The 16,502-nt window shown below is 41.9% G+C and overlaps 1 protein-coding gene across 3 annotated transcripts in view; it reads right to left on the reverse strand.

The window, feature by feature from the left end:
* Positions 1-10,357, reverse strand: part of LOC119648014 (transcriptional regulator ATRX-like) — a 49,233-nt gene extending 38,876 nt beyond the window's left edge. For all 3 annotated transcript variants that reach the window (XM_038049439.1, XM_038049430.1, XM_038049421.1), the window contains exons 1-2: positions 9,650-10,357; positions 505-1,589 (exon numbers count right to left, since the gene is read on the reverse strand). In XM_038049439.1, coding sequence (XP_037905367.1) covers positions 505-1,558 — 1,054 coding nt within the window. In that variant the 5' untranslated portion in view covers positions 1,559-1,589; positions 9,650-10,357. The remainder of the gene's footprint in view (positions 1-504; positions 1,590-9,649) is intronic.
* Positions 10,358-16,502: the final 6,145 nt, after the last annotated feature.

The following is a 16,502-nucleotide window of genomic DNA, read 5'->3' on the forward strand; positions in this document are numbered from 1 at the left end:
AATAAGTTTTGTTAAAGCCCAGTCATATTGAAAATCAAATAAAAAAAAATAACACTGAACAGATACTGTATGGATGGCACATATTCCGCAGAAGAGTTAACAGAAGACATACGTACAGTGATTAATCAAAAAGATTGCTGAAGACTTATAAATGCAGAATAGAGTATTATCATCTTACAACCTCCCGAGAACTTCTGAAACGCTACCAATTCAGTTTTTCAGCTTTACCGTTGAGTAGCTTCTGTAAACCATGCTCCTATGATAAATAGGACGAACACACGGATAGATGTACAAAGAATAAAGTAGAGAACTTTAAAGACTCTGAATCGACTTTTATAGTAGAAAGAAAATCATGAAAATTAGGTCATCAATGCAAAGCGAAACGACATTCTGCACTCGGCCCTATTTTCACCTCTTAATACAGATCTTTTAGAAACTAAAAAACTTCTTTAAAAAAAAATATCTGAATTCTTAAAAAAATGTTCAAAATTGAAAAATTCTTACCACAATCTTTTTCTTCAGGCTCGGTAGTCATACGAATAGATACTTGGCTTGCCATTTGTTCTTCTAATATCAATTCTTCCTTGCATATCGTTTTCGGGGAACTTGTTTCACCAAATTCTCTCTCAGAGGTTCTCACCTCTTGAATATTGCTACTACCACCTTCGTTACAATTGAGATTTTCATTTGCAGTGTAAGGAAAACATTCCGTCGACGCATTTGAGAATTGATCATCATCCATATCCTCATACGAGTACCTATCATCATCTTTTTTTGAAGAAAGTCTACAGTTGTCCCTAGTTTGAGAAGCTAACAAATCCAAAATACATGACTTTTCAGTTGCCGTCATATGGTCCCTTATAAATTGAGTTACATCCTCAAATTTTATTGTAGGGGTTGTGTAGTTATGATCACTTAGCGCCTGCAAGCCTTCATTATCATTCTCATTTTCTTCATAAATGCTGGATGGACTATCATTTACGAATTCGATGCAATCGTTGTCTAAACATATCGTATTTGCATTCTCTTTATCCTTAGTTAGAATACTGCCATCCGTTGATATTTCGTACAGTATTTCAGGTTGATCATCAAGGTCAGCCTCTGAATCATGCTGTTTGTCATTAATATTTCTATTACTATTAATCCGGTTTTCCTGAATGTGTTCTGACATCTTTAATGTCGGTGGAGGTGCAGGAGGTGGAGGTGGAAAATTCACTAAATCTAAACCTAAATCTGATTCTTTCCTAATCAAATCATCTGTATTGAACTCAATCTCCCATGTTGGCTTATCAAAATTTCTATCCGATTTTTTCAAGCGATTCAAACCATATTCATCGTCATCGCTGAAAATATTCTTTTCTAAAGCGGCCGAGGACAAGAAGTTGTCAGGCGCTTCATCATTTAACATATTTGAAATAGAAATAAGTGCTGCCGGGGGCGGCGGTGGTTCTGGATATGTTGTTTTACTCCCGCACGTCTCTCTCATGGTTATCGTTATCGGAGACTTATCGGCAAGATCCATGCAGTCTATGTAGTCTTCAGACAGGTTGAAATCCATTGCTTAGCATATTAGAGAACGAAATAATTTCCTGAAAAAAGAGATTAAAGAAATATATTAGTAATTAGACAATGGCGTGAATACAATCAAATAAAGTAAAATTAAAAACAATCAGTTGGAAGATTTAAGGTAAGCGGCAGAAAGTAAGATAAAAACTGAATGGCAGTAAGTTTTTTTGCGGCGAATTCAAATACCTAAAATGAAGTCTTCTTCTTTTTCTTCAGCCTTTGCCCCGTTCACAAGTGGAGTCGGCTCGTCGTGATCGGTTTCGCCATTTGGTTCTATCGAATGCCTAATATGGGTCCAATCTCGAAGCTTTTAATTCCCCATCCAGCGTATCAAGCCACCGTTGTTTAGGCCTGCCTTTTCGATGTTCAGACCAATCTTGGCAAGTGAATTCTCGTTAGCACAAATTGCGTGACCATACCATCGAAGACGGCTCTCTTGCATTTTTTCCACGATCGGTGCAACCCCATAACGATTGCGGATATCCTCATTTCGGATGTGATCAAAACGTAACATCTTCGTCTCCATTACTGCAAGACGCCGTTCATAGTCTTTTATAGTTGGCCAACACTCAGAACCATAGAGAGCGACAGGACGGACAACATTGCGGTAAATTTTAGATTTGAGATGTTCGTTGTGTGGAGTTGTGGAAAGCCACTTCATCCAGGTTGCGTTAATGCAGTTCTCCATTGGCTGATAGCGTTGCCTCGAGGTATTTAAATCGCTCAGTTCTAGGCAGATCACTGCCGCTGACAGTGATTGTGCCTGTTTCGTGGGTATCGGCCGTCAAAAATCCAGTTTTGTTTCGATTCTATCTGAGACCGTGTTGTATGAGGCGATCATTCCATTTTTGGACAAGTTGTTCGAGATCATTTTTGCTATTACATGCTAGGAAAACATCATCTGCATAAAGCAGGGTATAGGGCACTGGACGTTGGATATCCCGTGTGACGGTGTCCATAACAAGAATAGAGAGGAGTGGTGAGAGGGCGCTTCCTTGATGAACACCAACAGAGACACGAAGCGCCGCCATACTTCGAACTTTACTTTTCGGATCGTAGTAGAGCAATTGAACCCAGCGCACGAGTTCTTCTGGCACTAAGTGTTGTCGTAAAACATACCAGATGAGTTCGTGTGGCACACGGTCGAACGCTTTCTCTAGATCCAGAAATGCAATGTAAAGAGGGCGATGCTTCTCACGGTGTTTCTCGATGAGTAACCGCGCAGCATGTATTGCGTCAGTATTTCCGCAGTTTTTGACAAATCCGGCTTGATTCACGATTTCGCGAATACGGTTGTCAAGAATGCGTTCAAAAATCTTCATGATATGGGAAAGAAATCGGATCGGACGGTAATTTGAACATTCTGCTGGACTACCTTTCTTTCTCCATATTGGAACAGCGGTACTTTCTTGCCAGTCAAATGACTTTCTTCCTTCCTGAATAACCCGATTAAAGAATTCACTGAGCCAAAGCGTTGGGTCCCAGCTCTTCTCTTTCCAGAGCTCAGACGCGATGTCGTCAGGTCTTGTGGCTTTCCCCGATTTCATCGTTTTATTGCCAATACCTAAAATGAAGTAGTGAATACATATAACGATTCTCAGCACCTCGCGTTCTCGTTGTCCCCGGTTTGAATCTTACTTTGTCATAGATGTTTGTGTTCGTCTTTGCACTGTCCCTCTGATTAACCTTTATCAATTGGACAGCATTAAGTGCAATGAATGAAACTCAACCATATCATCACCATTAACAACCGATATTCAGTCTAGGCCTGGCTTAGTAAGGAACTCCAGACATCCCGGTTTTGCGTCGAGATCCACCAATTCGATATCCCTAAAAACTGTCTGGCCTCCTGACCTGCACCATATCTTCATCTGAGGCAGAGTCTGCCACATCTTCTTTTTCTGCCATAGATATTGCCCTTATAGACTTTCCGGGCTGGATCACCCTCCCCCATGCGGATTAAATGACCCTCCCACCGCAACCTATTGACACGGATTTTATCCACAACGTGAAGGTTATGATATCACAAATTTGATCGTTCTATAGACTATGGAATCCTCATGTAGGGAGCCAACAATTATTTTTTCGAGCGCGGATTTCATTGGCGTAGCTGCTATAGTCTCCTATCCTTATTGTCTCATATGACCAGTGGTATTTGTATATTTGGTGCTGTAGGTTGTTTGGTTTTTGGTGTTGACGTTGCCACCATGTACTATACTTCGTCTTGCCTTTATTATGCATTCCAAGATTTCGCGCCGTCTGCTCGACCTAGATGAAGGTAGACTGTACATCTCGGATTGTTCTTTTCATAATATCAACATCGTCCGCATAGGTCAGTAGTTGGGTGGACTTCAAGAGAATGGTGTCTCTCGCATTAACATCACATAGTGAATCACTTTTTCCAGACACAGGTGTTAGTCTGTCTCCGATATCATAGGCGGCCTTGAGAACGATGAAAAGATGTGCGTATGGTCATATTCCAACGGTTTTCCATCGCTTGTCGCAGAGAGAAAATCTGATCTGATGCTGATTTGCCTGGAGTGAAGCCTCTTTTGTATGAGCCGATAATATTCTAGGCGTATATGACTATCCGGCCTAGCAAGATAGCGGAGAATATCTTATAGATATTACTCAGCAATGTGATACCTATATAATTGTTTTGTTGCGGGATACCCCTGTTTTTATGTATCAGACAGATAACGCCCCTTTGCCAACACCTTGAGCATCAGTTGATGAACGGCTTGATGTAGTTGGTTGCCTCCACATTCAACCAATTCCATCGGCTCCTGGCCAGTTATGGTTTTTAAGCCGATGAATTGCACGAACTGTTTTTTCCATACTTGGGGATGGCAGCATTTGTCCATCGTCTTCAGTTGGCGGGACCTTAAACTTGCCGATATTTTGGTTATTGATCAGTTCATCAAAGTACTCAACCCATTGCTCCAATATGCCCACATGGTCGAAAATCAGATTTCCCTCTTTGTCTCGGCATGTGTATAAGACTTAATCGTTCTGACTTGTTAGTAAAACTTCATCTCCAGGGCATCTATTAATTGCAGTTATTGTGGCATCCATTATCCCTCTTATAGGTGTTATGGAAGGTTTTGTTGTGGATGGCTTCAGTATTCACTCTCATCTGATTGTCAGAGGGAATTCAAGATGGTGTTGTAATTCGAGCCCGGAGCACTATGCCAACGAAATATGAGAGGAATGTATATTCTGACATTCATCAAGGCTGAAAAGTAACGACGGTCAATCAACGCGTGATCAATTTGGTTGAAAGTGGTCCAATCTGGAGATTTTAATAGCAAACCACTTACTTCCAATAACGTGCGATGTTGCCAACTGAATAATTATCATCGGTGCTTTTATATAAGCTACGGGAGTCGAGGTATCGCTTTGTCTGGTAAAATCTCCAAGCATGATTATGATATTGAGGGTTCGATTACTACCCCGTAGAAGGTATCCTTCTCCGACCCTGCAGTCTCCTCTGTGGGGGCGTGAACGTTAATGAGGCTTACATTTCTAAGTTTGCCTCACAAACGCAGATTGCATAGTATTTCGTTTATGTTTTCAAATGTGAAAACAGCTGGTTTCACTTCTTGGCTGACTAGGAAACCTAATCCGAGTACATACTTTACTCACATTCACAAAAGTGACGATCGTTCGCTTGCCGAGAATTACCGTCCCATTTCCCTCCTCTCCTCCTGTTCCAAAATCCTGGAAAGATATGTCAGCGACTGGTTGTCCGCCCACTTTGGCCAACACATAGTGAAAGAACAACACGGCATCGTTAAACGTAGGTCCACTGCCTCCAACCTGCTTGACTTTACAAACTTTGTCGCCAAATGTCTAAATTCACGGCAAGAAGTGCATACCATTTACACTGACTTCGCGAAAGCCTTCGACACTGTAAATCACAAGATACTTCTATCCAAACTCTCGTCCCTAAACGTTCCCATACCACTTGTTTTATGGCTTGCCTCTTACCTTTCCAACCGATCCTGCCGCGTCTCTTTTGACGGCTGTACTTCCCGCTCCTTCTCCCCGTCCTCTGGCGTCCCACAGGGGTCTATTCTGGGTCCTTTGCTATTTTTATTTTTTATTAACGACCTTCCTCCCCTCCTTACTTGTACCTGTTTGCTCTATGCAGACGACCTTAAGCTGTTTTCCGCTATATCGTCGCCTATGGACTGTGTTTCCCTTCAGAATAACCTGGACACTCTGGTTCGTTGGTGCTCGACTAATGGTTTAGCGCTAAACGTCAGAAAGTGTCACTCTATGTGCTACTCCCTAAAATCCTCACCCACTTCTTTCTCCTACTCGTTTAACCCTCGAGTATTGCTCCGTGATCTGGTCACCCACTCGTAATTGTGATTGTCTTGCCCTTGAAAATGTACAACGTAAATTCACCCGTTCTCTCTTCTTTAAGAAAAGCTTCCCTCGTGTGGATTACCCTTCCCGCCTCCGCTTTCTAAACCTTCCCTTCCTACAACAGCGTAGATCCTATCTGGATCTATGCACATTCTTTAAACTTTCCTCGGGCCTGATGGACTGCTCCGCCGCTGACGAGATCACCTGCCGTCCTGCGTCTTATAACACACGTAACGTAGATATTTTCAACGTGCCTTTCGCGGAGCTCGAAGTCTATTTTCATTCCCCGATTCCCAGGCTTTGCCGAAATTATAATGCAAAACAGCTTGGTCCTTTTAACTTCCCTACTTTAAATAGTTTTAAACGTAGGATAAGTTTTTTGCTTTCTCCTCCTCCTGAGGACAATAATTAATTGGAATTCTTTCTGTTTGTTGTCCGTTAATTAAATAAATAAATAAATAAATTTACTGGATGCAGTTCTTCTTGTGTCACCTATCACTGCAATTTCCACTGACTTCCGATCACCATGCGAGATAAGTATACGGCAAACAATATCAACATAGAAAATTTGCTGACTCAAATCAACCGTAACAGACGTTCAAAGGTGCAAGTCTAATATTATAATTGGATAAAGTGCAGACATTACATCAGCAGTAATTTATAATAAAACCAAGTACACATAGCTTCTCCAACGAATTAGTCAGTTAGCAGTTAATCGTTACGCTGTCCAGTTGTATTTGGGGTTTGAAATAAAGTTTGTTTAAGTAAAGAAACCAGGGTTTTTCCCTTAGAACGCGCAAGTTCAAGGTCACTTTTATTGTTTAAACGGCATCGGAAACGAAAAACAAATCTTACATGGGGATGACAGGCTTGTGCGCCGACCAAATTCTTCGTTTGAAATAGTGTTAGGCCAACGTACTCCAATGATACAATGCAGACAGATGTTGCCGAAGGTTTGGAGCTTTTGAGTAACAGTGATGGTCACTTTCCATGCGCTACTCCCATGTAGCAACACAGAAAACAGCTAACACAGAACTGTCTCAATTTGATCTTAGTAATAAAATAATGCCTTGGAAGATATTTTCCTGTTTATTGGCTAAAAGTGTCTAATTTAAACAAATACGTATTTCGGGGACCAACTGTCCTCCTCTTCAGTGTTTTTGTCTTCTGAAGGACAGTTAGATAGACTCGAATCACTATCTCGTTGGCATGGTGCTCCGAGCTCGAATAACAACTCCACCCAGAATCCCCTCTGACAATCAGGTGAGAGCTAAAACTGAAGCCATCCACAACGCAACCCTCCGCAAGGCCTATAAGAGGAAAATGGATGCAGCAATAACCGCAGTCAACAGTGATCCTGGAGATGAAGCATCAACAAATGATCTTCGCAATCACCTGAAGAACGTTATCATATATACGGCCACAAAGATACTTGGCCCCAGCCGCAAAAAACAGTCGGAACGGCTGGTTTGACGATGAATGTAAGCTAGCAACAGAACGGCATACCGAGTAAAGTTGCATTCTGAACGAACGCGGGCACGCGCAGAGACTTATCACGAACTTCGTCGAGCGGGGAAGCGAGTTCACACACGGAAAAAGGAAATCTGGAAGAAACAACAGGTCTGTAGACTCGTACAGTACAGGGGGCAACCGCACCAGGCGCGCAAGTTTTACCAACAAGTCAGCAGGATGAAGCCTTACACACCTCGACGCTCATTCTACCGAGACAAAAAGGGAAATCTGATTTCTGATAGAATGGGCATATTGAAGCGATGGTTTGAGCACTTTGATGAACTACTGAACAACCAGAACATCAGCGAGTAGAAGGTCCCGCCAACTGAAGACTTGTGCTCAAGGTGTGGGACAGCGAATCCACGCCTAACGACTGGCAAAGAGGCATTATTTGTCTCATACATAAATGGAGATATAACACAGTACAGCAATTATAGAGGTATCACGTTGCTGACATCAGTTGCACCATCTCTTCATCGACTTTGAAGCCCCCTATGATAGCATGACCCTGACCAATGTGCGAGGCCAGATAAAAGCAGCAGGATCACTCTCAAGACCAGTCAACATCAACAACGGTCTACGACAAGGGGATGTCCTACCATGCGTCCTTTTTAACCTGGCCCTCGAGAAAGTGATCCGTGATGGTGAGGTAAATGCAAGAGGTACGATCCTCTTTAAGTCCACCCAACTACTGACCTATGTTGACGATATCGACATCATGGGAAGAACCACCCGAGACGTACAAACTGCCTTCTCCAGATCGAGCAGGCGGCAATTGAGGAGTGATCTTGGGTTGCACATCAATGAAGGCAAGACAAAATATATGGTAGCAACGTCAGCACCGAAAACCAACATCAAACCGCAGTGATCAAACGAGAAGAATAAAGATAGGAGAATACAACTTCGAGACAGTTGATAATTTCTCCTATCTAGGGTCGAAAATCACAACCGATAACAGCTACGATGATGAAATCCGCGCACGGTTGTTGTCAGCCAACAGAGCCTATTTCAGCTTACAAAAACTGTTCCCACATGAGGATGGACGATTCCGTAGCCTACATAACGACGAAATCTATAAGCGATACCATGATTGTCAAGTTTTGGATATCCGGCTCAATAGGTTACGGTGAGCGGGTCACTTAATCCGTATGGATGAGGATGATCCAGCCCGGAAAATCTATAAGGGCAATATCTATGGTAGAAAAAGAAGACGAGGCAGACTCTTCTTAAGATAGAGCGATGGCGTAGGTCAGGACACCAGATAGCTTTTAGGGATATCGAATTGGTGGACATCGGCGCAAAACCGGGATGTCTGAAGTTCCTTATCAAGGCAGGTCTAGACCGGATACCGGTTGTTGCGCCGTTGATGATAATTCAGAGGACGACAATCAACGGCCGATGTTGAGGTGCGATGGTCTCATAGGGAAGGGCTTTGTAATCAGTGATTATATAGTCGTCATGAGGCAGTCTTTTCATCGAGAAGTCGCCAGAAGACATCTTTCAATCCATATTGAATCAGAGCCTTGAAGTGTGTAGAGCACTTCGTTCAAGACCGTAACGGTACACTATAGTAACACTGTAGGAGGCAATGTGGTCAGCATTGCGTTGATAGCATAGTGTATCTAATAAATCATCTCCTAAATCGCAACAGTTGCTAATATTTCTTCATACACCCACAGTGCGGACCTTTCCCTCTTGAAACTATTCTGGCGAATAGCTTATTTTGACTGTAATCACGCTCCTCTAAAAAAAAACACTAGTTTCCGATTTATCGAACCTAACCAGCAGTCGACGATCCCCAATGTTTACAAGCTCCACACAGTCGCATCGTCTACGCTCGACCAAAACAAAACCATAACCTCACTCAAATTTCGCGCTTTTCGTTCATTCAAGTCGGCCTGCGTCCAATCGGTTCAATTTCACTCAACCAAACACTCTCCTGTATAACAATTGCCGCCTAATCTAGTGCATGAACCGCTCGTTGCAATTCCCATTGCAGTCTCTCCTTTCTCTCCGCTATTCCGTCAGAACTGTCAAACTTCGGCTTTCTTAGCCCAGAACCGAGCGAAAAAGACTACCCGCACCGAACAACTTCCTCTCGAAGCTGCAGGAAAATTCATCAACGAGAAATGAACCGAATCGAGCGAGAAAATTGTCTTATACGGGGGGAGACCCATTAAAATTAGAAGCGACTCACCGACGACGTATCCATGAAAGCGTAATTCCACAAATTGCTGACTTCCTCCCGCAATCCAGGTTTGGTCGACAGACGTCGAAAATCGCTAATCGCCCAAAACGATTTGCGACAAGGGCAGGCCGTGATCGTCCGACCAATGCTATCCCGCCTACGAGCTCCACTGCCCGATCCGCACAAATTACACAAAAACCCCGAAGGGCCACCACTCACTCGGGACCAAGGTTGAAGAAAGAAAATCCACTTCGCCACTTTCCACGAGCTCCGCTCGCCAATTGCTCCACTCAAATCACACTCGCAGATAACTCGAATGGCGGCACGGCTCCGCGTCCACGAATACGTTCACGGCGAACCCGTTCAAAGCACACCATAAATCCAATATTGAAATCGCTCGGCTATCGCCACAGTAACTGCACTACACGCCGATTCCGAAATGGGGACTCGTCTGCCGTCTGCCTCGGCCTGTTTGCCAGTCGAAAGCTGTCGGGCGGCGGAAACACGAACACACCACAAGATGTCGAGAAGCGAGAATGTACAAAAAGTCGTAAAAACAATAAACCTACAACCACTACATCCACACGCGGGCCATCGCGGCGACGACATATAGTTCATTATAATCTAATCGCCAAGGAAACTTTCGGAACACCCTCTGGGTCTCAACATGTGGTGGCGGCCAGTAGGATGTAGTCAAACGACCAATAAAGCGCCACTTCGCTTTGTTTTGCACTTTTTGTTTACATGCCGCACGAACCGATTCGCGCCGTTTTGACATGAGTAATCGCCTGGAGAAACTGTTATACTGGCATACGGCATACGACAGTCGCTTCATCGGAAATGGAGCACCGACTTGGGAGTGTGAGAGAGAAAGATCTTGGGGGTTTCGTCCCGAATGCATGACGTTCAGAAACGGAAATGCGTTGATGAAGACTTGTATAAGCCGAAAAGTTAGCAACTTCCGGAATTTTCAAACCAGCAGTAGAGGAACCAACCCCCCTGCCGAACGGAACAAAGGCTAAAGAAGAAAAGTGTGGGCAGAAGCATTCACCATATCAACGGGAGGAATATGTATCTCAGAAGAGACATTTGACTTTTAGGTACGATGACGTCCTAAGTGCAATCCTCATTCTGAAAGGTAAGGAAAATTCTATGTTAAAGCGAATTTCAACACTTTTTTTTAATTCGTCCAATACGACCACTCCATTCTACTAGAATTTTTCAATTCAGAATATTCTCAGCCATCTTGTGCCGCGAATTTGTGTGCAAAGCACCCAACTCTAATGCAGATAACAGTCCCATGGGGGATATATCGACCACTTCATCAATGGCGAAAGGCGATCATTTTATCAATCAGAAAAGGTGAAATGATATTTACCAGTGGAAAAAAGTCGCACTTATCAGTCCCCCCAATAATAAGACGGGGAATAGTGAACAGAAAGAATGAGCCCCGGATAATAAAACAGTGGTTCTCAAAGTGAGTAATTCTTTCAGACAGTGTAGTAAATTGAGGTACCAGTATCACTTCAGACAAAGGCAGCTAAAATTGGTTATAAGAATCCGGGTATAACGGCAAGTCCCTTACTAGGAGAAATCAGTGCAGGTTTTCGTCAAGCATATTGGATGTAATGATGCCGTCTATTATGACATATCGACTTTACCCAGTATACACAGACTAGGCAAGGTAATATCGATACGAAACGCCAAATTGCTGATGACGTCATTTGGACCGACATAATGTTAGTAAAATTTAATGAACATCTTGTATCTTATGGCTAATGGAAAGTTATGAATTAAAATTTGTAGGTAACATCTCTATCTATGAATAAAATCCATATCCATGAAAATCGGTAGAAAAGTCTCAGAGATATTCCATTTCAAAAGTCCAATTTGGCAAGATCAATTACGAAGAACAGAACATTTCTCTTTCAGAAATTCAGAGAAAAATTTGCAAAATTCATTGATAATAAACTCAATCAATCAAGTTCACGATCAATAAAGAACATAAACGTAACATGAACACATAAAATTATTAAAAAATCTTAATAATTTCGAATGAATAATACCTGGTTGAGTAGCTAACTTAACTTTTTGCCTTCCAACATCATTCGCATTTAAATATTCTTCTGTAATTTTATATCAAATGATAAATCAGATTTCAGATTTATTTATTGAGCAAAGAAAATAAATACTTAAAAACTCAAGCATGACTAATTAAGTATGTAACGCTAACCTACGGAAATATCTGGCCTAGTCGGTTACATGTTATAAAGTGAAAAGGTGGTGCATGTCAGTGCTCATTTGACATAACATGTGCTTAAACCTAAGAATAATTTATAACTTACAACTAAACAAACATAACTCAAAACAACACAAAATAATACTCAGTATTGGAAAACGGGAAAAAGGGGGTTTTTAGGTACCGGTGAACAGGATTGATCGACGGATTTGGAGTAAAGCGCAGTCCTTTCTCTATGGCGGTAGCAATCGGAGAAAGGACAGTGACCCAAGGCGGAAGGGATGAAGATGACTGTGGGATTGCGGGGCTTGTATTGTTGAGCCTAATTGGTAGAAGGAGGGACCTCAATTTAGGGAAGAAGTTAATGCTGGCAAATAGCACATATTGTACAGGCAGAACACTGGACTAATATTATAATCATTCCCGACGTGGGAGGACCATTGCCGTTGGCGGGTGAAGTCCTGCCTGAGTTGTCGTTGGCGTCGTGAATAAGTTTACGGAAGGGACGAGAATATCGTGGAGGAAGATGCTAAAAAGTTTGGGGCCTAGAATAGATCCCTGAGGGACTCCTGAGTTTACTGGGAAGTCGATGGAGCGAAGTCCATTGAAGCGCACATTGCAAGTTCTGTTGGAGATGAAGTCTGCGAGGATTCTGGAAAAGGGGAGGGGGCAACTGGACTGAATTAGTTTGTAGAGCAATCCCTCTTTCCAAACTGAATCAAATGCCTTTTTGAAATCTAAGGCGCAGGCTACGGTGCAATGCCTGTTTTCCAGTTGATTGAGGATATGGTCTTGCAGGTACAGGATTGCCTGATCTGAGGTTTCCGTAGCCGAATTGATTAGGTGGAATGATAGTGGAGTAGTGTCTGTTGAGGTGACTTAGTAGGATACGATCGAAGATTTTTCCAATATTGGAAAGAAGAGTTTGAAGTCGCCCGAGCACCCTTCTTAAGGATAAGTTTGAGGAGGGCTGATTTCCAAGATACCAGGAAGTGGCCGTTGTTCAGGCAGTCGTTGAAGAGACTGGCGAGACGTCCATTGATGGTAGGCTCAAATGATAAATCACCTGTTTCCAAATTCAAAATGTCTTTTATTGGCTGGACATTTACGAATTTACCCTTTATGTACAAGCCAGAATCAATGACATCATTTCATAGTAATTTTATATTTATATTTATTTATGCGGCATATCAAATAAAAAGAGATTTTTTTCATCTGGTAAAGTTTCAAACCATGGCTTATCTTCATTCACGACAAGTTCTCTGCGTAAAGCTACATTTGAGAATTCCATATCTGAAACTACAGTTACAATAGTGAAATTAATTCTCCGCAGTCTCTCATCTATGTGTTCAAATATTGAAGCGGTCATAGCACGAATCACAGCCACTTGCAAATTTTTATATGGATGCACAAGCCGTTGGTCTTATCATACTCAAAAGTACTTCTGATCTTCAAAATAAAACTCAGATTCGTTCCTTAATGTTGTACTTTGATTTTAATAATAGTTACAGCACAGAATCCACAATTCCAGGATTTAGTTTTATCTTTGCAGCGAATTTTTTAGTGTCTGCAGTACTACTTTTCTCTTGTATGGAAGCCTGTATGCTCGTGCTCTAGCAGAACAGAGAGAAATGGCAGAAGAATATCCTCACTACTCCAACGCAACTTTTTATTCGGATTTTCCATTTTCCGAATTTGGATGAAAACATCTGATAGTTATAAATATCACAGCCATTTAACGCGCTCCTCATTATTTTCAATTTTTCACAAAAATTTGTCTTGATAGAAACATTAAAACACAAATTTTAACACTTCTCAATATTGTGAACGATTTTCAAACCGAAACGACGAATCACGACCCAAGTGACGTCACGAAATTCAAATATGGCGGACATGATGTTCGGATGATATTATCTTGCCTGTGTGCACTGGGCTTTATCGACATATATCTTGTAAGACGCTGAAAAAATTGGTCTAACAGTAAATTTATCATAAATGCAGTTTATAAGCGTTTTTCTCCTGTTGTATGGTTGAGCGAATAATTGGGTTTTAGGAGTTTCACAAAGAAAGGATAAAAAGGTTTTTATTTTAAGAAGCGGGGGTTTTGGATACAAACATTGATTAACAAATGGTAAAATGCAAAAACAAACATCGAAAACGATGAAATAAGGTTTTCGCGCCTTTTATTAAAAATGAGGATACAACGCTTTTAATTGCAAAAATTGAGAGGAGTGATAGAACTGCAAGAGTAAATATCTGAAAACGTTTCTTCCTGAAAATCAAGTTCAATTTTACATTGTTTGTTGAGAAGTAAACATAACCTCAAAGCGTATTTTTGAATAAGGATTTTTCAATCGTTATTAGGTTCACTTCTTTAAATTTTTAAAATGGTGATTCATATTTCAAAAAATTTTAAATTTTAGCTATCATCTTACGAAGGGTTTTCGGATTATAAACTCACCCAATCCGTTATAAATCCATAATACAGTAAAAAAAAAATTAAAAAATATGTCAATATGGAAAATATTAATGGCAAAAGTTACTTCGGTTGTCAAAACACTTTACCAGTGTTTCGTCTCTTGATCGAGTACTGCAATAAAGTTTCTTCTTTTTTTTTTCTTCAACCTTTGTCCCGTTCAGAAACGAGGTCGGCTCGTCGTGATCGGTTTCGCCATTTGGCTCTATCAGATGCCTGATCTGGATGCAATCTTGAAGCTTTTAAATCCCCATCCAGCGTATAAAGCCACCGTTGTTTCGCCATCGACTTCAATGTTCAGACCAATTCTCGTTATCGCGAATTGCGTGACCATCGAAGACTCCTCTCTCGCAATTTTTTCGCAATTGGTGGAACCCCATAACTGTCACGTATATCCTCATTTCGGATGTGATCAAGACGTCTCACGCCACTAGTCCAACGTCCAACGTCTTCATTATCGTAAGACGCCATTGATTGTCTTTTATAGTCAGTCAACACTCAGAGCTATAGCGAGCGACAGGACGGACGATATTGCGGTAAATTTTAGATTTGAGACGTTCGTTCATACGTTAATCACAAAAACACCACTTGTGGAACGCCACTTCATCCAGGTTGCGTTAATGCATGAAGCAATTTCATAACGCAATTCTCCTTCATTTGGCTGATAGCCTTGACCCGAAGTATTTAAATCGCTCAGTTCTGGCAGGTCACTGCCACTGACAGTGATTGTGCCTGTTTCATGGGGATCGGTCATCAAAATTCAATTTTACTCAGATTCAATCTGAGACCGTGTTGCATGAGGCGATTATTCCATTTTTGGACGAGCTGCTCGAGATCATTTTTGCTATTAGATGCTAGGAAACATCATCTGCATAAAGTAGTGTATGGGGCGTTGAACATTGGATGTCCCGTGTGACGGTGTCCATAACAAGAACAAAGAGGAGTGGTAAGAGAGCGCTTCCTTGATGAACACTAACAGAGACATGAAGCATACCACATGAATTCGTGTGATACACGGTCAAACGCTTTCTCTAGATCCAGAAATGCAATGTAAAGAGGGCGATGCTTTTCACGGTGTTTCCCCATCAGTAATCGCGCAGCGTGTATTGCCTCAGTAGTTCCACAGTGTTTGACAAATCCGAATTGATTCACGGTTATTTCGTGAATACGGTTGTCAAGAATGTATTCAAAAATCTTCATGGTATGTGAAAGTACCGGATCGGACGGTAATTTGAACATTTTGCTGGACTACCTTTCTTTTTCCATATTGGAAGAATGTTACCTTCTTTCCAGTCAGATGCTGTTCTTCATTCCTGAATAACCCGATTGAAGAATTCACTGAGCCACAGTGTTGAGTCCCAGCTCTTGGCTTTCCAGAGCTCAGATGCGATACCGTCGAAATTGCACCACCATTTGCCGGATACTTGTACTCAAGCAATTAATCAGGGAAAGCAATGCTTTGTATTCAGCATATCCTTTATTTCCATATTTATGGAAGTTGTGCTTGAGGTTCCTGCGCCAAATTTGTCTGACCATCATGTGCAGAATGATGTCATCTGGGAGTTTGCTGTATACAAACTCATCGAGTTTGATAAGCCTGGTATTCCTGCATGTAGCAGTGCTGATGGCGTCTGTATCCAAAATGATAGCTGCGTCCATTTCTTTGTGCGACAGATTACGATCTGCAGCGAGTTTCTTCAAGTTCAGCATTGGTGCCAAATCTGACTTGAATTTGCCCCAGCCAGTGTGAGCGAATGATCTGATGGTTACCTTAACTCGCTTCTGCAGTTGTGATGTTGAGGCCAGTTTGAACTCAACTGCAAAATAGTCAGACATGCCTGGCAAAGTTTTACAGGAAGTTACTTGAAAACTTTGCTTGGTTTCGCCAGACAGCAGGAAATCAGGTCAATGATGGATTGACTAGCGGGTCTTGTCGGGGGATCCGGCGAGACCACCTCAAGGTTGGCTGGCGTGAAAGGGTCATGGATCCAGTTGTACAGGATTTTCCTATTTGAATTTTCTGCCTTATCGCCCCAGGAGTTGTTCCGTGAGTTAAAGTCGCCGAAGATAAAGTATTTGGATTTTAACTGGAGATCGCCCAAGACCTTTAAGTCATGGCACAGTTGCTCACTTCAGGAATTGCATTT

This window comes from Hermetia illucens, chromosome 1 (assembly GCF_905115235.1).
Source record: "Hermetia illucens chromosome 1, iHerIll2.2.curated.20191125, whole genome shotgun sequence".
Classification (NCBI taxonomy): domain Eukaryota; kingdom Metazoa; phylum Arthropoda; class Insecta; order Diptera; family Stratiomyidae; genus Hermetia; species Hermetia illucens.